Raw genomic sequence first — 18,391 nt, forward strand, 5'->3', positions numbered from 1 at the left:
ATGGAACCAAGTGCCTCAATCATTCTATTTTTTTTTTTTTTTTGCCAGTCCTGGGCTTGAGCTCAGGGCCTGAGCACTGTCCTTGGACTTTCTCAAGGCTAGAGCTCTACCACTTGAGCCTCAGCACCACTTCCGGCCTTTTCTATGTATGTGGTACCGAGGAATCGAACCCGGGTCTTCATGCATGCTAGGCAAGCACTTTAACCACTAGGCCAAACTCCTGGCCCCTAAATCATTCTAGATAAGTTCTCTACCACAGAGCTATATTCCCAGTTAACCTCCCACCCCCCCCTTTTATTTGCCAGTCCTGGGGCTTGAACTCAGGGCCCAGGCACTATCCTTGGTCTTTCTCAAAGATGCAGCTCAACCCTTTTGAGCCACAGCACCACTTTGGGCCTTTTTTGTGTATATGGTAGCAAGGAATTAAACCCAGGTCTTTGTGCATGCTAGGAAGCACTCTACTACTAGGCCCAACTCCTGACCCCACCCCAGCCCCATTTTTTGTACTACTGGGGTTTGAACTCAGGACTTAGGAGCCTTGGGCTTATTGGGCAGGTGTTCTACAACTTGAACTGTCTCCAGACCTTTTTGCTTTTATTATTATTGTTTAAATGCTGTGTTGCGACATTTGCCCTGGCCAGCCTTGGACCACGATGTTCCTTCCTATGCTTCTCTCTTAGCTGGTGTGACAGCTGGGTCTGGAACAGTGTTCTTCCCCACCTCTGCCTTCTTTCTTATGTTTTGTTGTTGTTTTGTTTTGTTTGTTGGTTATGGGGCTTGAACTCTGGGCTTGGGCACTGTCCCTGAGCTTTTCAGCTCAAGGCTACCGCCCAACCCCTGGAGCCACAGCAACACTTCTGGTTTTCTAGTGGTTAATTGGAGATTAGAGTTTCATGACTTTAGTGCCTGGGTTGACTTTGAACTGTGATCCTCAGTTCTTAGTCTCCTGAATAGCTAAGATTATGGGCATGAGCCACTGCGCCAAGCTGTTTTTCTTGTCTTCCCTCCCTCCCCAATCCTGGGGCTTGAACTCAGGGCCTGAGCACTGTCCTTGAGCTTTCTCAAGGCTAGCACTCTACCATGAGCCACAGCACCATTTCCAGCTTTTTTCTGTGTATGTGGTACCAAGGAATTAACCCTAATCTTTGTGCATGCTAGATAAGCACTCTACCACTAGGCCAGATTCCTGGCCCTTTATCTCTGCCTTCTGAGTAGCTGAGATTGCAGGCGTGAGTATGCCCAGCCTTCCCATCTCTGTAGTATTAGCCTTGATAGATTTTCAGTCAGGATTAGGGATAGGATAGTCAAGGAACAAAGAGAAGGCAAGTCTCTAAGACTCAGTGAATGTAAAGGAGGAGGCAGTGGTCTGGGGTGCACTTGGAGAGGTGGTGAAGATTATGCTACTACCTTAATTAGACAGTAGTTTAAAGCATTAGTAAATAGGGACTGGAAATATAGCTTAGTTGTAGAGTATGTACATGGCATACTTGAGGCCCTAGCACTAACACCTTATCCCCCCAAAAAAAACCCCACAAAAACTGTTTTTAAGAAGCACCAAATTATCTAATAGAGAAATCTCAAGGTACAGAAACTTGGACTTTTTCAAGGCTAGAACTCTACCACTTGAGCCACAGCACCACTTCCAGCCTTTTCTGTATATGTGGTACCAAGGAATAGAACCCAGGGCTTCATGATTGCTAAGTGAGCACTCTACCACTAGGCCACACTCCTGGTCCCCAGAAACTTTTATTTATCTGTACACTTACCCATTACCACGCTCAGTTCCTCACTAAATTTAGATGAGCAGCATTAAGGAAATTCTTTTTCCTGATCCCATCAAGTTTGCAAACTTGTACTGGCCCAGATAGTCAGTGTTTACCTACCTGTCATATTCCTCAAGAATGAAGAGGTCTCCCTCACCAGCAGCTCTTGTAAAAAGGCCTCTGAGACCTCTTTCAAGCAAGAGTTTTTGGTCTGGGGCTTCTTAATTCTAGAGGACTGGCATGTGTTAGTGGTGAGTTAGTGAAATTACTTTCCTTAGCTGTGAGGCCCACCATCGACAGCTTGCTCATCTCATTCTCGAAAACTCTGCTCAGTTACACCAGAGGGTTCATTCATCCTGCAGGCATTCGCCAAGTCATCATGCTAGCTGCCAGAGATGGGGGCGGGGGAGGGTGCACAAAGGGAAGGGAGCCTTCATGCTTGGAGATGACTGAAGGAAGTGGGACTGGTTCAGGAGATCTGTGGAAGTGCTCAGTGAGTACCTGCTGCTTTAGAGACCTGGAAACGCCAGGGCCACTAATTGGAGTGCAGCCTAAACCAGTCTCGTCCGTGGAGCGAGAGCTTGCTGTCAGCACGCTTGCCTTCTTTCTGTTTACGTGGCTGTTCAGCCTTGATCCTGATTTGAAGACCTTGCATCTGCCCTTCCTATTCCTGGAATTTTCCTGGCTCCTCAGAGGCTGAGTCTTCCTCCTCACCTCTCCAGAGGACTTTCTCCCTAACGCTACTTCCTTAAACATTGTTCCCCAGTCCTGGGGCTCTGAGCCCCAACACTATCCCCAGCTTCTTTTGCTCGAGGCAAGTCCTCTACCACTTGAGTCACAGCACCCCTCCAGCTTTTTTGAGTAGTCTATTGTATTGAGTAGTTTATGGTTGATTGGAGATAAGACTCTCACAGACTCCTGTCTGGGCTGGCTTCGAACCATGGTCCTCAGATCTTAGCCTCTTCAGTACCTAGGATGACAGGCTTGAGCCACTGGTACCCAGCTTCGTTAAACGTTTTGAGCACTGTTGACCACTTACCACTCACTGAATTGACCTGTATTATTACTTTCTGTTGGCTCTCTTCTTTTACGCCAGAGTAGCTCTTGTGTTTAGCTTGTTCATCCTGGGCTTTTCCAGTGTCGAGAAGAATATCTGACATGAAGCTGTAATATTCGATAAATATTGTTAAATGGATGAAAAGGAATTTCCATGTGGAGATGCTACATGCAAAGCAGAAGACATATAAACTCCATGGAGAAACAGAAACCAATGCAAATATCTAGCTCCTTCCTTGTTAGGAGGTCAAAATATCACTTATTTAAAATGATGATGGCATTGTTAAGCACGGTTGTTGTAATGAGCTAAGTGCTTCACGCATATTAACTTACTTAAACTTTACGGTAGCCTTCTAAGGCATGTGTGATCATTTCTATTTTACAGATGGGTAAAACTTGAAGTAGTTTATAATTGGATTACCCACAATTTATGTATGCATGGGCATTTCTAAGTAACAGGAATAGAATAGAATTTGCCAAGGTCACACAGCCAGCAAATACCTATAGCTGGATTGTTTATTTTAAATTTTAATTCTAGTACTGAGCCTTGAGCTCAGGGCCTGGGTGCTGTCCTTTAGCTTTTTTGCTCAAGGCTGGCTTTCTACCACTTGAGCCATGGCTCTACTTTTGGCTTTCTGGTGATTAATTAATAACTACTACATCTCTTATTGTAGGAGTCTCATACTTTTCTGCTGGGCTGGCTTTGAACTGCAATCCTCAGGTCTCAGTTTCCTAAGTAGGTAGGGTTACCGTGTAAGCTACCCACATACGGCTATCCCCAGCACTTTTTTTGTGTGTGTATATGTGACCATATTAGGGCTTGAACTCAGGGCATGGATGCTCAAGATTAGCACTCTACCACTAGAGCCACAGTTCCACGTGTGTGTGTGTGTGTGTGTGTGTGTGTGTGTGTGTGTGTGTGTGTGTATGTGTGTGTGATTATTTGGAGGTAAAAGTCTCACAGACTTTCCTGACCCAGACTGGCTTGAACTGAAATCCTTGAATCTCATCTTCTTAAGTAGCAAGGAGTATGGGCGTTCATGGTTTGGAACACAAAAACTGGGCCTCCTGGTTGGCCCAGCCTCAGAGGTCTCTTGTCTCTTTTTCATACAAAGAGGACCTTCATACGGGAGGGCACGTGAGACCCAGGGATTATATATGAGAAAGTAGCCCAAGCTATTTGATTCTTAATGCTTAAATGAGCTCTAATCCTTGTTTCCTTTTTGGTGTTGGATTAAAAAAAATGTAGGGCAGGGTTAGAATTGGCTGTTAATAATACACAGGACAAAAATATGTGCTGTGAAGAGTTTTGGAAAGAAGATAACTTTGTAGGAAGGGTTGCAGCTGCAGCAGTTATTTATGTGTCTTTTAGCACTTGGTTTGATTTTTCTTGTTTTATTTTTGTACTTTCCAATCAAAAGATGCCTCGAGAAAAGCTGGGGTTTTTTTTGTGCATTTAAGTGAATTTAGGGTTGGGGAGGTTTGGGGATGTAACTCAATGGTAGAACATTTGCCTAGCATGTATGAAGCCCTGGGTTTGAGCCCAGCACTGCAAATTAGATTAGACTAGATTAGATTGATAGATAATTTTGGTAAAAAAAAAAGTGCATTCTCAGAAATATGATACATTCAAATAAAGATAGAGGCCAGAGAGTATAACTCAGTGGCAGAGAACTTGCCTAGCTTATCTTCCATTCCTAGTATCCTGAAAACAATAGCAAAACAACATAATAAAGATAGAAATAAGCTGGGTGCCAGCGGCTCACACCTGTAATCCTAGCTACTCAGGAGGCTAAGATCTGAGGATCCCAGTTCAAAGCCCGTCCCCCTCTTCCCCCTACCCCATGAGACTCTTATCTCCAGTCAACCACCAGAAAACTGGAAGTGGCATAGTAGCCCAAGTGATAGAGCACTAGACTTGAACTGAAGAGTTCAGGGACAATGCCCAGGCCCAGTGTTCAAGCCCCACAACCCACCAAAGGAGGGCAGAGAAATATACTTTAATCTGTTACTATAGTAACAGATTAAAATACAAACCTTAAGGAGGTATTATTTTTATCAGCTTATTTGTTAAGCTGTAGTCATTCAATACTGTTGAGAATGTGTTATGCTGTGTGTGTGTGTGTGTGTGTGTGTGTGTTGGTTTGTGGGGCTTAGACTCTGGGCCTGGGCACTATCCCTGAGTTCTTCAGCTCAAGGCTACCATGCTACCTCTTGAGCCACACTCGAGCCACAGGGCCACTTCTGGTTTTCTAGTAGTTAACTGGAAATAAGAGTCTCATGGTCTTTAGTGCCCTGGCTGGCTTTGAACCTCCATCCTCAGATCTCAGCCTCTTGAGTAGCTAGGATTACAGGCATGACCACTGTGCCCTTTGTGAGTTATGCTTTTTAAAAAAGTTTTTCTTTTTAGAAGGGATGGAAAGTAGGAGAAAAATGTGGGAAGGGATATCAGTGTTCAAGAAGTAATGTACCTAGGGGCCTAGTAATGTACCCAGTTTGGCCTAGTGGTAGAGTGCTTGCCTAGCATGCACAAAGATTCGGGTTTGATTCTTTGGTACCATATACATAGAAAAAGCTGGAAGTGGTGCTAAGGCTCAAGTGGTAGAGCTCTAGCCTTGAGAAATCCAAGGACAGTGCTCAGGTCCTGAGCTCAAGCCTAGGACTGGCAAAAAAACAAAAATGAAATAATGTCCCCATTACCTGATAGAGATAACTATAATCCTTTTATACATCACCCCAACAATAAAAATATAAATAAATAAATAAGTTTTTATTATTATTATAAAGGCACTATACAAAGGGGTTATGACTATATAAGTCAGGTAAAAAGTGTATTTCTGTTGGGTGCCAGTGGCTCATGCCTATTGTCCAAGCTACTCAGGAAGCTCAGATCTGAGGATCATGGTTTGAAGATAGCCCAGGCACAAAAGTTCATGAGACTCTTTTTTTTTTTGCCAGTCCTGGGCTTGAGCTCAGTGCCTGTGCAATGTCCTTGGACTTTCTCAAGGCTAGAGCTCTACCACTTGAGCCTCAGCACCACTTCCGGCTTTTTTCTATGTATGTGGTACCAAGGAATCGAACCCGGGTCTTCATGCATGCTAGGCAAGCACTTTAACCACTAGGCCAAACTCCCGGCCCCATCATGAGACTCTTATTGCTAAGTAACCACTAGAAAATGAGAAGTGGAGCTGTGGATCAGAGTGGTAGAGTGCTGACCTTGAGCAAAATTGCTCAGGGACATTGCCCAGGCCCTGAGTTCAAGCCCCATGACAGAAAACAAAACAAACACACAAAAGAATACATTTCTTTTGCACAGTATCACCATTTTTTATTTGCCAGTCCTAGACTTGAGCTCAGGGCCTGAGCACTGTCCTTGGACTTTCTCAAGGCTAGAGCTCTACCACTTGAGCCTCAGCACCACTTCCGGCTTTTTTCTATGTATATGGGACCGAGGAATCAAACCCAGGTCTTTTGTATGTTAGGTAAGCACTCTACCATTAGGCTAAACTCCCAGCCAATGTCACCATTTTGAGTTATGCTTTTGGAAAATAATTGAACAGAGTTTTATCAAAAGCCCTGAACATTGATGCTTTTTAACTCTGTTGCCCTATACTCAGAAAGATCTTCTGACAGAATAATTTGTGCCAAGTAAAGCACTGGGCAGTGATATTCACTGACACATTATCTTAAAGCATTTTTCTACACCAAAAACTTGGGACAATGCTAGAAAGCATGAATTAACAATTAAGCATTAATCAGAAAAAGACCATTCGGATGTAGGTTTTTCTAATTTTCCTATACATGTGTGCTTTAATCAAATACAATTATGGCATTCTTTCCCTTTTGTAGCTATATACTTTGAACATTTTCTTCTTGTATTGTACTTCTGCCTGAGAAAACTGTAACCCTGGAGGGCATCAGCTGTTTTCCTGCATCTGGATAGCTGACCATTGTTGGGGAGAAATCCACACAGTTCAGCCACCTGGTTTCACTTTAAAACATGGTCATGAACCTCCAGTTAGCCCTTAGAATGATCCAGAAATGCTAAAATGAGGTAAATTTTACATCCCCAATCTCTGGGAACATATGTGACACCTTCACATGTCCTGTATACAGTCCCTGCTTATCCAGCGACTTCATCTCCAAGGAAACTCCCTCACACTGCGACCATCTCTGAGCCATCAGTACCCGAAGGTACCCAGGCTAGGCTCTCTGTCTTAGGACCAGACTTTCTTTAGAGAGGAAGCTCAGTCTTTCCGTTATCCGCCCTGTCTTCTACATCCCATGTCTTGGTTTCTTGTCAATGTGGTAAGTAATGTTCTAATTGCTCACATCTTTGGGGAAAAAAACTTCTTCCTCCTTTCACATTTCTGTTTATCCTGTTAGTTTATGATCTTATTTGGCTGTCTTAGAAAATATTTCTCTTTTTGCCCTTTAGTCTGTTTCCATCCTAATGGCTCACCAAAAGGTTTCCCAAGGTCAGTGAAGATCATGTTTCCATCCTTTTCTTAATGATCCTGTCAGTGTGAATTGTCACCAATCTCAGTTTATAACTGCAGCTGAAGTCATTCTTCCAAGCTCCAACTACCTAGCTACCTAACACTACCCCTGGGAAGTCTTTCAGCCATCTCAGCCTCACACGAGGCAAACAGGACCATGTTTTCTTCCTCTATGTCTATCCATGCATCTTGAATTAGTTTCTTTGTTCAAATCCTAATCTAGGGTTATTCATGTTACTTTTCCTTTCCTCTCTGTTTCATCTAAGCATGCACACCTTCTCCCACCAGCCATGCTAGAACTGTCACAAAAACTTCCTGACTTCCTATTCTCATCTCTATCCTATGTCAAATGACCTCCCTGCCTTCTGTCACTCTCCAGTGCCCTTCAGATAAAATGATACTCCTTCTCAAGGACCACAGGCATATGATCTGACCTTCATCCTCAGCCTGTGCCTTTTTTAGGTCCAAGAAACTGTCAAGTGCTTTTTCCTTTTTTCCACTTCAAGCTTTTGTGTTTGTTCCTCTCCTTTGCCTAGCGTTTGGCTGCCTTCCTTCTGGTCAGGTTTGACTTTCTTGGTCCCAGCTGCTTACACCTGTTTTCATTTTTATTTTCCATAGCACCTTATTTATTTTTCAGAGTACTTAGGAGAAGCGGCTGCTTCCTTCCTGAGGGTGTAAGCTTCCACAAGCTGAACAGATATCATGTTTTTCCTCCTTAGTACAGTGTCTAGCAGACTGGATGCAAGAGTAAATGCACGAATACATATTTTCCCATGCCATTATTTCTCATAGGTATATGTACAAAAGTAACCTGATTGATTTTAACTGCTTCACTGTCATTGATATTTCTATTTTTCACCACACTGAGACATAGAAATAATATGTAAGGCCAGGCACAGTGGCTCACGCCTATAATCCTAGCTACTCAGTATGCTGAGATCTGAGGTTCAAGGTTCAAAGCCAGCCCACACACTAAAAACTGAGACTCTTATCTCCAATTAACCACTAGAAAACCGGACGTGGCGCTGAGGCTCAAGGTACAGGGTGGTAACCTTGGGCTGAAGAGCTCAGGGAAGCACCCAGACCCAGAGTCCAAGCCCCACAACCACCACCACCAACAACAATAAATAATAATAATATATATGACTTTTGGAAATATTCCTGACTAAGCTATGGACTGTTATGCTGGGATTTAAAATCCTAGAAGACTGGGGACATAACCCAACTGGTTACTTACCTAGCAAATGTTAGGGGTGGTTAAATAGAGATAAGAGCCCCCACAGACTTTCCGGCCTGGGCTGGCTTCAAACAGTGATCCTTAGACCTCAGCCTTTTGAATAGCTAGGTGTGAGCCACCAGCTCACACAGCTTTGTTATTTTATTTACTTATTTATTTATTTTGCCAGTCCTGGGGCTTGGACCCAGGGCCTAAGTACTGCCCCCGGGCTTTCCTTAAGGCTAGCACTCTACCACTTCTGGCTTTTTCTGTATTTGAGGAATCAAACCCAATGCCTCATGCATGCCAGGTAAGCACTCTACCACTAAGCCACTCTCCCAGCCTGTTGATTGTTATTTAAAAATACTAATAATATGTGTTTTTGTTTTTGTTTTTGCCAGTCCTGGGTTTGAGCTCAGGATTTTAGCACTGTCCCTGGACTTTCTCAAGGCTAGAGCTCTACCACTTGAGCGTCAGCACCACTTCTGTCCTTTTTTCTATATACGTGGTACCTAGGAATTGAACCTGGGTCTTCGTGCATGCTAGGCAAACACTCTACCACTAGGCCAAACTCCCGGCCCCATGTTTTTTTTCTTTAAAAAATAATTGTGCTTTCAACTTTTTGTGGTGAGTTAATGAGGTTTCTTCCTAGGAAAAATGTTTCTAGAAACTTCAGAGTACTTCATAACATATCAAATTATTGAAAATACTCAAAAGCAGATTTAGAAACCATTGTAACCTAGAGAGTGACCTAAATGTTTGGAACACACTTGCAGATGACTTGTGCCTGGGTCACATCGGGGTTGTGTGTGACCTGGACTTGTAGAGAGACAGAAGTCATCTTTTCTGTGGAGCCCGTAAGGCTAGTAAGACACATGTGCGCGTGTGCTGTTGAAACCAGGCTTACCAAATGGTGCCTTAGGGACAAGTATGTCACAGCTGTCTTCACACAAAGGCTAAGGTGTCCTTTGCCTTTTTCATTTTCATGCTCTCCCCTCACAGTCTATGACAGACTAGCTGCGAAGCAGAGAGCAGATCCGGTTGCTTTATGTAAAACCAGACATTAAGAAGTGTTGCAAAAATGTATAACCCTGCCAATAGTGTCCCTTGGGTTTCTTACTGTGGAAAATAAGGCTATTTTTCATTAGTGTGCAACTTATATTGACATACAGTGGGTAATTCCTTTTGTGGGGGGAGTGGGTCATGTGGATTGAACTTGGCCTGGGTGCTGTCCCTGAGCTCTTCAGCTCAAGGCTACCGACCTACCCTTTAGCCAATCCCCTCTAGTGGTTTTCTTTTTTGTTTTTGCCAGTCCTGGGGCCCGAACTCAGGGTCTGTGCACTGTCCTTGGGCTTTCTCAAGGCTAGAGCTCTACCACTTGAGCCGCAGCACCATTCTCAGCCTTTTTCTTTTCTTTTTTTTATTGTAATTAATAGAAGGGTTACAGTTCTATTTGCCAGACAGAGGGTCCCAGCTTTTTCTATGTATGTAGTTCAAGGAATTGAACCCAGGTCTTCATACATGGTAGGCAAGCATTCTAACACTAGGCCAAACTCCCGGCCCCCCACTACTGATTTTCTAGAGGTTAATTGGAGATAAGAGTCTCAGGTCCTTTTGTGCTCGGGCTGGCTTTGAACCTTGATCCTCAGATCTCAGCCTCCTGAGTAGCTAGGATTACAGGAGTGAGCTCCTGTGCCCAGCATGCTAATTCTTAATTCAAATAAATAAATTTAAAAAAAATTTCTCTGACAGTTTTTCAGTTTAGTCAGGGCCTCATGTTTTGTTAGGCAGGGACTCTACTACTTAAACAGTGCTTGACTCAGCTTAATTATTAATATACCAAATACATTCATTAAACAGATGTCTATCTACATAAATACTTTCTGGGGTCCTCAATTTTTAAGAATATAAAAACGTTCGGTACCACAAGAAAAAGAATCTGAGAAAGAGGGGTTGAGAACCCCTGGATAACTGTCTTTATGGTGGGTTATTGTGATTCAGTCAACATATTCGTTGAATTGCACAACTCAAGAAAGCATAGTTTAATCGCTCTCTCATTCTCTTATCTCTCTCTCTCTCTCTCTCCCCCCCTCTCCCTCTCCCTCTCTCTCGCTCTCTCTCTCTGTCCTCCTCCTTCTCTTCCTCCTCCTTTCTTTTCTTTTAGAGATCATGCATGATGTGATAAAGAAGGTCAAGAAGAAGGGGGAATGGAAGGTAAGTAGAAAATTGCAATATTAATCGCCTTGATGTGTGAGTTTGTGCGGGAAGAGTTGGAGGGAAGGAGTTAGGCACCGTGAGGGCTTTTGCTGTGACCAGAGGTTCCAGATGCGTCTAGATTGAAGAAAGGTCATCTGTTCTGCCTCTCATTTGATAGGATCTTGGTCAGAAAGCTTGTCATAAAGATGAACTGGTAGAGCAGTCAGCAGTGGGACTTATTCACTTAAGAATCTTACTTGAGGGTTGGGAACTTGGCTCAAGTGATAGAGCACTGCGAGGCAGCTAGGAGGCACGATACTCTGAGTTCAAACCCAAAGAAGAAAAAAGAATTCTCACCCAGAACCTGTTAGATAAAGCAGAAGGTACAGTTATTCTGCTTGCTATGGGAGAGGAAGAGACGCTTTGAACTCCTTTCCTGGCTACAAAGCATCTCCAGGAAGCTCCCACAGTGTAAAGCCTCCATCTGGTCTGGCCCCATCTAGCTAGAATGTGTAGGACAAGAGAAGCAGCTGTTTATTCCTGTATCTTTGAGAGAAGTGCTGGAAACCATCACAGAAATACCATGAAGCAAATATTAAAGTTGAACAGATGGATAATGGCCTAAAGTGACTGACACAGGAGTGGCCCATGTCTTTCATGCATGTTATCCACAGTTGACAGACCACTCATTTGTCTGAGCTAGGTGCCATGCTAGCCAGGGATGCATGCAAGGCCTTCACTCTTTCTTGGCTTTTTTGCGCAAGGCTGGCACTTTGTCACTTGACTACAGTTCCACTTCTGACGTTTTGGTGGTTAATTGGAGATAAGAATCTCATGAACTGTCCTGCCCAGAGCTGGCTTTGAACCATAATCCTCAGATCTCAGACCCTGAGAAGCTATGATTACAGGCATGAGCCACCCATGTTGGGCGACTAGCCATTCTTGCCCTCAGGTTTTCTCCCAGTTGAAAGCCCATGCATGTCCCATGGCTGGGCCCGGGAGCAACACAGCTCAGGGGTACAAGATTTTGAAAACTCACTTTATCCTTGTAAAATTCTGTGTTATCCAGCACATTTGTCTTCACCTGGCGGGAGGGAAGGTTATCTGGTAGGAGCTCTTTGTGCCCTTCCCATCATGGACTTTTTTCCTCCACTTTTTTGGTGCCATTCCTGGCACTTAAACTCTGGGCCTAGGTGCTGTCCCTGAGCTCTTGTGATTAAGACTAATGTTTTACCACTTGATTCACAGCTCCACTTTTGGCTTTGTGTAGTTAATTGGAGTTCAGAGTCTCACAGACTTTCCTGCCCAGGCTGGCTTTGAGCCATAATCCCCAGATCTCAGCCTCCCAAGTAGCTAGGATTATAGGTGTGAACCTCAGTAATGATTTGTAGATATGGGAACTTTAAACTATTCTCCAAGAAGCTGCCTCGTGAAATGAAACTATTTGATACTTGTACTATAGCAGAAAGTTTTCTGGCCCACACCACCTGTACTGATGTGTCTAATTCCCATTGACTCCTTGGTTTATATCTTTGGAGAAGAAGAGAAAAAGGTTTGTTTTAAGTGTAGGCTGAATGGAGCACGTGTGGCGCTTAGGTCCAGGATGGAATATCCTTGTTCTGGAATGTTATGTTCTGAGGAAGTCACAAGTCCTGTGATGACATCCACATGAAGCCTCAGGTGTCATAGATGTGAACACTAGTACTTTTTCTCCCTTAAGAGCATATTATCAGCTGGTAATGGTGGTTCTTGCCTATAGTCCCAGCTACTAGGGAGGCAGAGGTCTAGAGGTTCACTGTTCAGGGACAACCCAGGCAAAAAATGAGTGAAATCCCAACTCAACTAATAAGCTGAGTGTGGTGGCATGCATCTGTCATCCCAGCTATATGGGAAGCATAGCTAGGAAGAGCACAGGCTAGCAAAAATGAGAGATCCCACATTTGAAAAATAATCAAGTGCAAAATGGGCTGGAATCGTAGTTTAAGTGGTAGCAAGCAAGTACAAGATCTTGAGTTCAAATGCTAGTACTGCTCCCCCTAAAAGTTACCAGCTGGTCACGATGACCATATCTTCAATCGTAATGGAGGAGGATCACACATTCCAGGCCAGCCCGGGATCCATAGCAAGACCCCACTACAATCTCCAAACCCTCCAAAAAGCCATAGTATATGCTGAAAAAACCTCCCTGGTACAGGCATGCACCATCATATCTGGCAGAAAAATGGCTTTTTTAGTTTTTGAAATTAAGCCAATGAAAGCAAACACTAATTCCTGGGGTGGGGGTGGGGGCGCCATCCATCTCCGCAGACATGTAGTTCACAGGAAACACGGATTCTTACACATTCCTGCATTTCTGATGCTGTTGTTGTAAAGCCAGATGCAGAGTCAGAGCAGGCGCTGTGTGACCCATGAGTTGCTCCTTTTCCTTCCAGGTGCTGGTGGTGGACCAGTTAAGCATGAGGATGCTCTCTTCCTGCTGCAAGATGACAGACATCATGACTGAGGGGATAACAAGTGAGCACAGTACTTGATCTAAGTCATACATGCCTTTCCTTCGCACTGTGCTTTACTCCTTCCTGCTCATTCTTCTCATTTGACATTAGATGCTTCCAACAACCTGTGCTGTGAGATTGTAAGCCCCTGATAAAGACCCACAGCACCTGCTGGTCCCAGGACCCCTCAAACCTTAAGGCAGTTCTGTGTGCTCCTTCAGTGTCAGTGAAAGGAATGCCAAAGGAAGGTTAAATCAAGGGGTGAACCAAAGGCAATCTACTGAATAGCAGAAAGACCTGAACACTCAACAAAGGAAGAAAGCAAAGAGAACCCTTTTTCACTAGTGATCAAGGAAATGCCATTCACACCACAGTGAAACTCCACTGGAGACTCAACCAGATTAGGACATTTAAGCTCTAATAATTCCAGCCGACCAAAGATGTTAAGAAAATGGGCAACTCCCATGATGGATGGATGGTCAATTAGGGCTGCTACTTTGAAAGGTGCCTTTCAGGGTATAGTAAACTTGAAGACGTGCATGTATTGTGAGCCAGCAAGTCTCATTAGTCCAGGATCTTTCCTGGTTAATTGAAGATAAGAGTCTCATGGACTTTACTTCCTGGTCTGGCTTTGAACTGCAGTCCTATGATCTCAGCCTGCTGAGTAACTAGGATTATAGGCATAAACTATTGGCAACCAACTCCAAGTCAACTTTAAAACTAAGATTGTCCCTGTTATGAGCTTTCAATTATTTTCCTGAATTTCTTTATTCTTTGGCTTTCTTTCCTTTCCTTTTCTTTCCTTCTCCTCCTCCTCCTCCTCCTCCACCTCCTTCTCCTCTCCTTCTTCTTCTTCTTCTTCTTCTTCTTCTTCTTCTTCTTATTCTTATTCTTATTCTTATTCTTATTCTTCTTGCCAGTCCAGGGGCTTGAATTCAGAGTTTGAGCTTTCTCAAGGCTAGTGTTCTACCACTTGAGCCACAGCACCACTTCCAACTTTTTCTGTGTATATGGTACCAAGGAATTGAACCAGGGCTCTGTGCATGCTGGGCAAGCACTCTACCACTTGGCCACAATCCTGGTCCTGCTCTTCTCCTTTCTTTTCCCTTCCCTTCCGTTCCCTTCCCTTCCCTTCCGTTCCCTTCTCTTCCCTTCCCTTCCCTTCCTTTCTTCCTTCCCATCTGTCTTTTTCCCAGTCCTGGATTCTGTCTCTGAACTTTTTTTTTGTTGCTCAGGGTTGGCACTCTATCACTTGAACTATAACTCCACTTCCAGTGTTTTGGTGGTTATTTTTCTGTGCATGTGGTACCAAGGAATCAAACCCAGGGCCTCGTGCATGCTAGGCAATTATTCTGCCACTAGGTCGTGCTCCCAGTCTCCTCACTGAATTTTTAAACTTTTTTTCCTGCAGCCAGTGCAGTGACTACACCTGTAGTCCCTGTAGCTACTTGGGAGGTAGACGTAAAGAAGTTCACTTGAGCCCAAGAATTTTACCAGCCTGGCATCATAGCAAGACTGCATCTTAAAAACAAAACACAACTAATTTTTTTCTCTATCAAAAAAAAAAAATCTTGGCACTGGTGCCTATAATCCTAGCTGCTCAGAAGACTGAGATCTGAGAATTGAGGTTCAAAGCCAGCTTAGGCTGACAAATCAGAGAGACTCTTAATTGCCAGCAAGAAGAGGGAAATAGAGTTGTGGCTCAAGATCACTGACCTTGAGCAAAAAAGCTAAGCAAGATCATGACCCTGAGTTTAAGCTTCATTATTGGTATGTGCACACACATGTGCACTCCCTCCCCCACCCCCATGGGTAGGAAAGAGCCAAATGGAGCATTAGGCCTGTAACAGGAAAAGCAACACCCTGCCCCACTCCTTCCACATCCTCCAGAGGTCCTTACTCTGGAGTCAGCCCCCTTACTCTTCTGGTTTTTGTTTTCCATTTTGTCATTATTCTATTAAATAAATGCTTATACTATTACCTATTTTTCTTTTTCTTTTTTCTTTCTTGTTGTGGGTCATAGGGCTTGAACTCTGGGTCAGGGTGCTATCCCTGAGCTCTTCAGCTCAAGGTCACAACTCTACCCCTTAAGCCTCAGCTCCACTTCCCATTTTCTAGTGATTATTGGAGATGAGAGTCTCATGTTCTTTAGTGCCTGGGCTGTCTTTGAACGGATCCTCAGATCTCAGCCTCCTGAGTAGCTAGGATTACAGGCGTGAGCCACCACGCCCTGTGCCCTGACTTACTGTTATCTCTTGATCCATTGATGTCAGACCTTGTCTAATGACATCCTGTGGTAGATGAGGCTGTAGCGTCTTCTCTGTCCTCAGAAATGGTTTTCAAAATCTCTCCTGGCTTAGGAAAAGCTGTTCCTTCCAGATGAAGTAGCTGATAGAAAACCTTTGGAAGAAGCAGTATTTACTATATAAAAGATATGTTGTAATGTCTTTGATGAGCAGAGAAAAATGATAAAACTATCAAATCACTGATAAATAAACCCAATACAGAAGTTCTAAAGGGCTTGAGATGACTTAGGACAGGGGAAGTTGAAATATAAGTCAAATGTATGGCTCTTAGCAGAATGAGGTAGCATTTCTCTTCAGAAGAGATCAAGGGATTTACTTGAACTGAAATGGAACATGCCTTGTGTGGCAAGATTTAGGTTTTCTGCCAGGTGCTGTGGCTCACGCTTGTAATCTTAGCTATTCAGGATCAAGATCTGAGGTTCAAGGTTCAAAGCCAGCCTGGGCACGAAAGGACCAGAGACTCTTATCTCCAATTAACCTCTAGAAAACAGGCAGTGGGGCTGGGCTCAAGGATGGGGCGGTAGCCTTGAGCTGAAGAGCTCAGGGACAGCACCCAGGCCCATGGGGTAGGGCAGTAGCCTTGAGCAAAAGAGCTCTAGGACAGCACCCAGGCAGAGTTCAAGCCCCATGACCCACCAAAAAAAGATACAGGTTTTCTAACATTTAGGTGTAGTGAGATGGTGAACTTCACTCCCAAGGGAGGTGGTAACTTAAGAAGTGAGTGGTTTTGTTTCATGCCCTCACTGTTCATGTTTGTCTGGGCCAGAAGTTAGCTAATCAAGATTTGTTTTATGATCTCTAGTTGTGTTTTCTTATTCACTGTGGGCCATTCTGTTGTCTAGTTGTGGAAGATATCAACAAGCGCAGAGAGCCACTCCCTAGCCTGGAGGCTGTGTATCTCATCACTCCATCTGAGAAGGTAAATCCCCACTGCAACTGAGCAGGGGTTGAGGTTGGATGTGCTGGGCTTGGGATCTCTGGGGCACAGGGCAGCTGACATTTCTAGGTTAAGTACGTATTTAACACACTGCTCTGTTTAAGCATTCAATCCACAGATAGGGTAGGGTTGAGGGGGGCTTTTGTGCAGTGAGAAGTATTAAGCCTTTTGAAATATAGCAGCTAAGCAGAAAGCCAGAGAGGTGTCTGTAAGACCTAGTCATTCTAGTCTCCTCTTTGCATTCCCTTTTCAGGCAGCTGATGCAATGCCAGATTTGGTAGTTTCTGTTTTCAGGTTTATATAATCAGTATTCAGTTACTTTTTCCTGTTGAATAGTTTGGGGGGCAAGGCTCAAATCAGTGTCCAAATGAAGTCTGTCTCCTTGCTTTGGCTGATGGTTGTCTTGGGTCTCTTATCTATATTTTAATATTCCAGCCAGGTGTTGGTGGCTCACGCCTGTAATGCTACCTACTCAGGAGACTGAGATCTGAGGATCTAGGTTTAAAGCCAACCTGAGAAGAAAAGTATTAAGACTCCTCAATAAACTATCCAGAAAAGGCCAGAAATGGTGCTGTGGCTCAATGGTAGGACACTAGCCTTGAGCAGAAAGAAACTCAAGGACAACACCCAGGCCCTGAGTTCAAGCCTCAGGACCAACACACACACACACACACACACACACACACACACACACACACACACACACACACACACTCCCCTCTGATTCTTTTTTTCTAGACCTAGAGCTTGAATTCAGGGCCTGGGCACCATCCTTGGGCTTTTTCAAGGCTAGTGCTCTATCACTTTAACCACAGTACCACTTCTGGCTTTTTCTGTGTATGTGGTAGTGAGGAATCCAACCCAGAGCTTCATGCATGCTAAGCAAGCACTCTGCCACGAAGCCACACTCCCAGCCTTTATACATTCTTTTCACTTTCAATTCATCAGCATGAAGCTCCACAGACACTCTCATGTTACGGTGACACACTCATTCTGGAATGAGCCAAATGCTAAAATAATCTCCCCCCCCACCCTGGGGCTTGAACTTAGAGTTTTGAGTTCATTCCCTGAGATTTTTTGCTCAATGCTAGTACTCTACACTTGAGCCACAGCTCTACTTCTGGCTTTTGGTAGTTAATTGGAGATAAGGAATCTCAAGACTTTACTGTTGGGCTGGCTTAGAACCACATAATCCTCAGATCTCAGCCTTCTGAGTAGCTAGGATTACGGGCATGAGCCACTGATGCCCAGAGAACAATAATCATAATTTTAAGTGCTCAGAACCTGGTTATGGATGAACATTAATACTAGAAGTGTATATTAGAAATTCCCTGCTGCTGCTGGGAGCATAACCTAGTGGTAGAATGCTCGCCCATCATGCACAAAGCCCTGGGTCCAATTCCTCAGTACCACATCTACAGAAAAAGCCAGACGTAGCCCTGTGGCTCAGTGGCAGAGTGCTAGCCTTGAGCAAGAAGTGTCCAAGGACAGTGCCCAGGCTCTGAGTTCAAGCCCCAGGACTGGCAAAAAAAAAAAAAAAAAGTCCCTGCTGTTTTGTGTAAGGAACCTGAAACCAACTTGTTTTAACTCAGTTCAGATATTGGTACATTTGCTTCTAGACTGGATTTAGTACCCCCTTTTGTTCTGTCCACAGTCTGTCCACTCTCTTATCAGTGACTTTAAGGACCCACCAACTGCTAAATATCGGGCTGCACACGTGTTCTTCACTGATTGTAAGTACACGGCCATTGGTCTACTAGGCAAGGTGAGGCGGACCCTAACCGAGTCAGGTCAACCCTAACCGAGTCAGGTCAATAGCGGGGAAATGGGTTGTTGACGTGGTTGTCCTGGTCTTTTAGTTTCTCTTCAGAAGATAAATCACATATAAGACAAACATACACAAATACAAACCTACCAGATTGTGCA

General features: G+C 44.1%; 1 protein-coding gene across 2 annotated transcripts in view; it reads left to right on the forward strand.

Moving 5' to 3' along the window:
* Stxbp1 (syntaxin binding protein 1) overlaps positions 1-18,391 on the forward strand; it is a 73,851-nt gene that overhangs the window by 26,523 nt on the left and 28,937 nt on the right. For both annotated transcript variants that reach the window (XM_090330676.1, XM_090330677.1), the window contains exons 2-5: positions 10,699-10,748; positions 13,163-13,244; positions 16,371-16,447; positions 18,120-18,198. In XM_090330676.1, the coding sequence (XP_090186802.1) occupies positions 10,699-10,748; positions 13,163-13,244; positions 16,371-16,447; positions 18,120-18,198 (288 nt within the window). The remainder of the gene's footprint in view (positions 1-10,698; positions 10,749-13,162; positions 13,245-16,370; positions 16,448-18,119; positions 18,199-18,391) is intronic.

This window comes from Megascapheus bottae, chromosome 3, assembly GCF_031878675.1.
Source record: "Megascapheus bottae isolate mThoBot1 chromosome 3, mThoBot2.hap1, whole genome shotgun sequence".
In the NCBI taxonomy this organism is placed as follows: domain Eukaryota; kingdom Metazoa; phylum Chordata; class Mammalia; order Rodentia; family Geomyidae; genus Megascapheus; species Megascapheus bottae.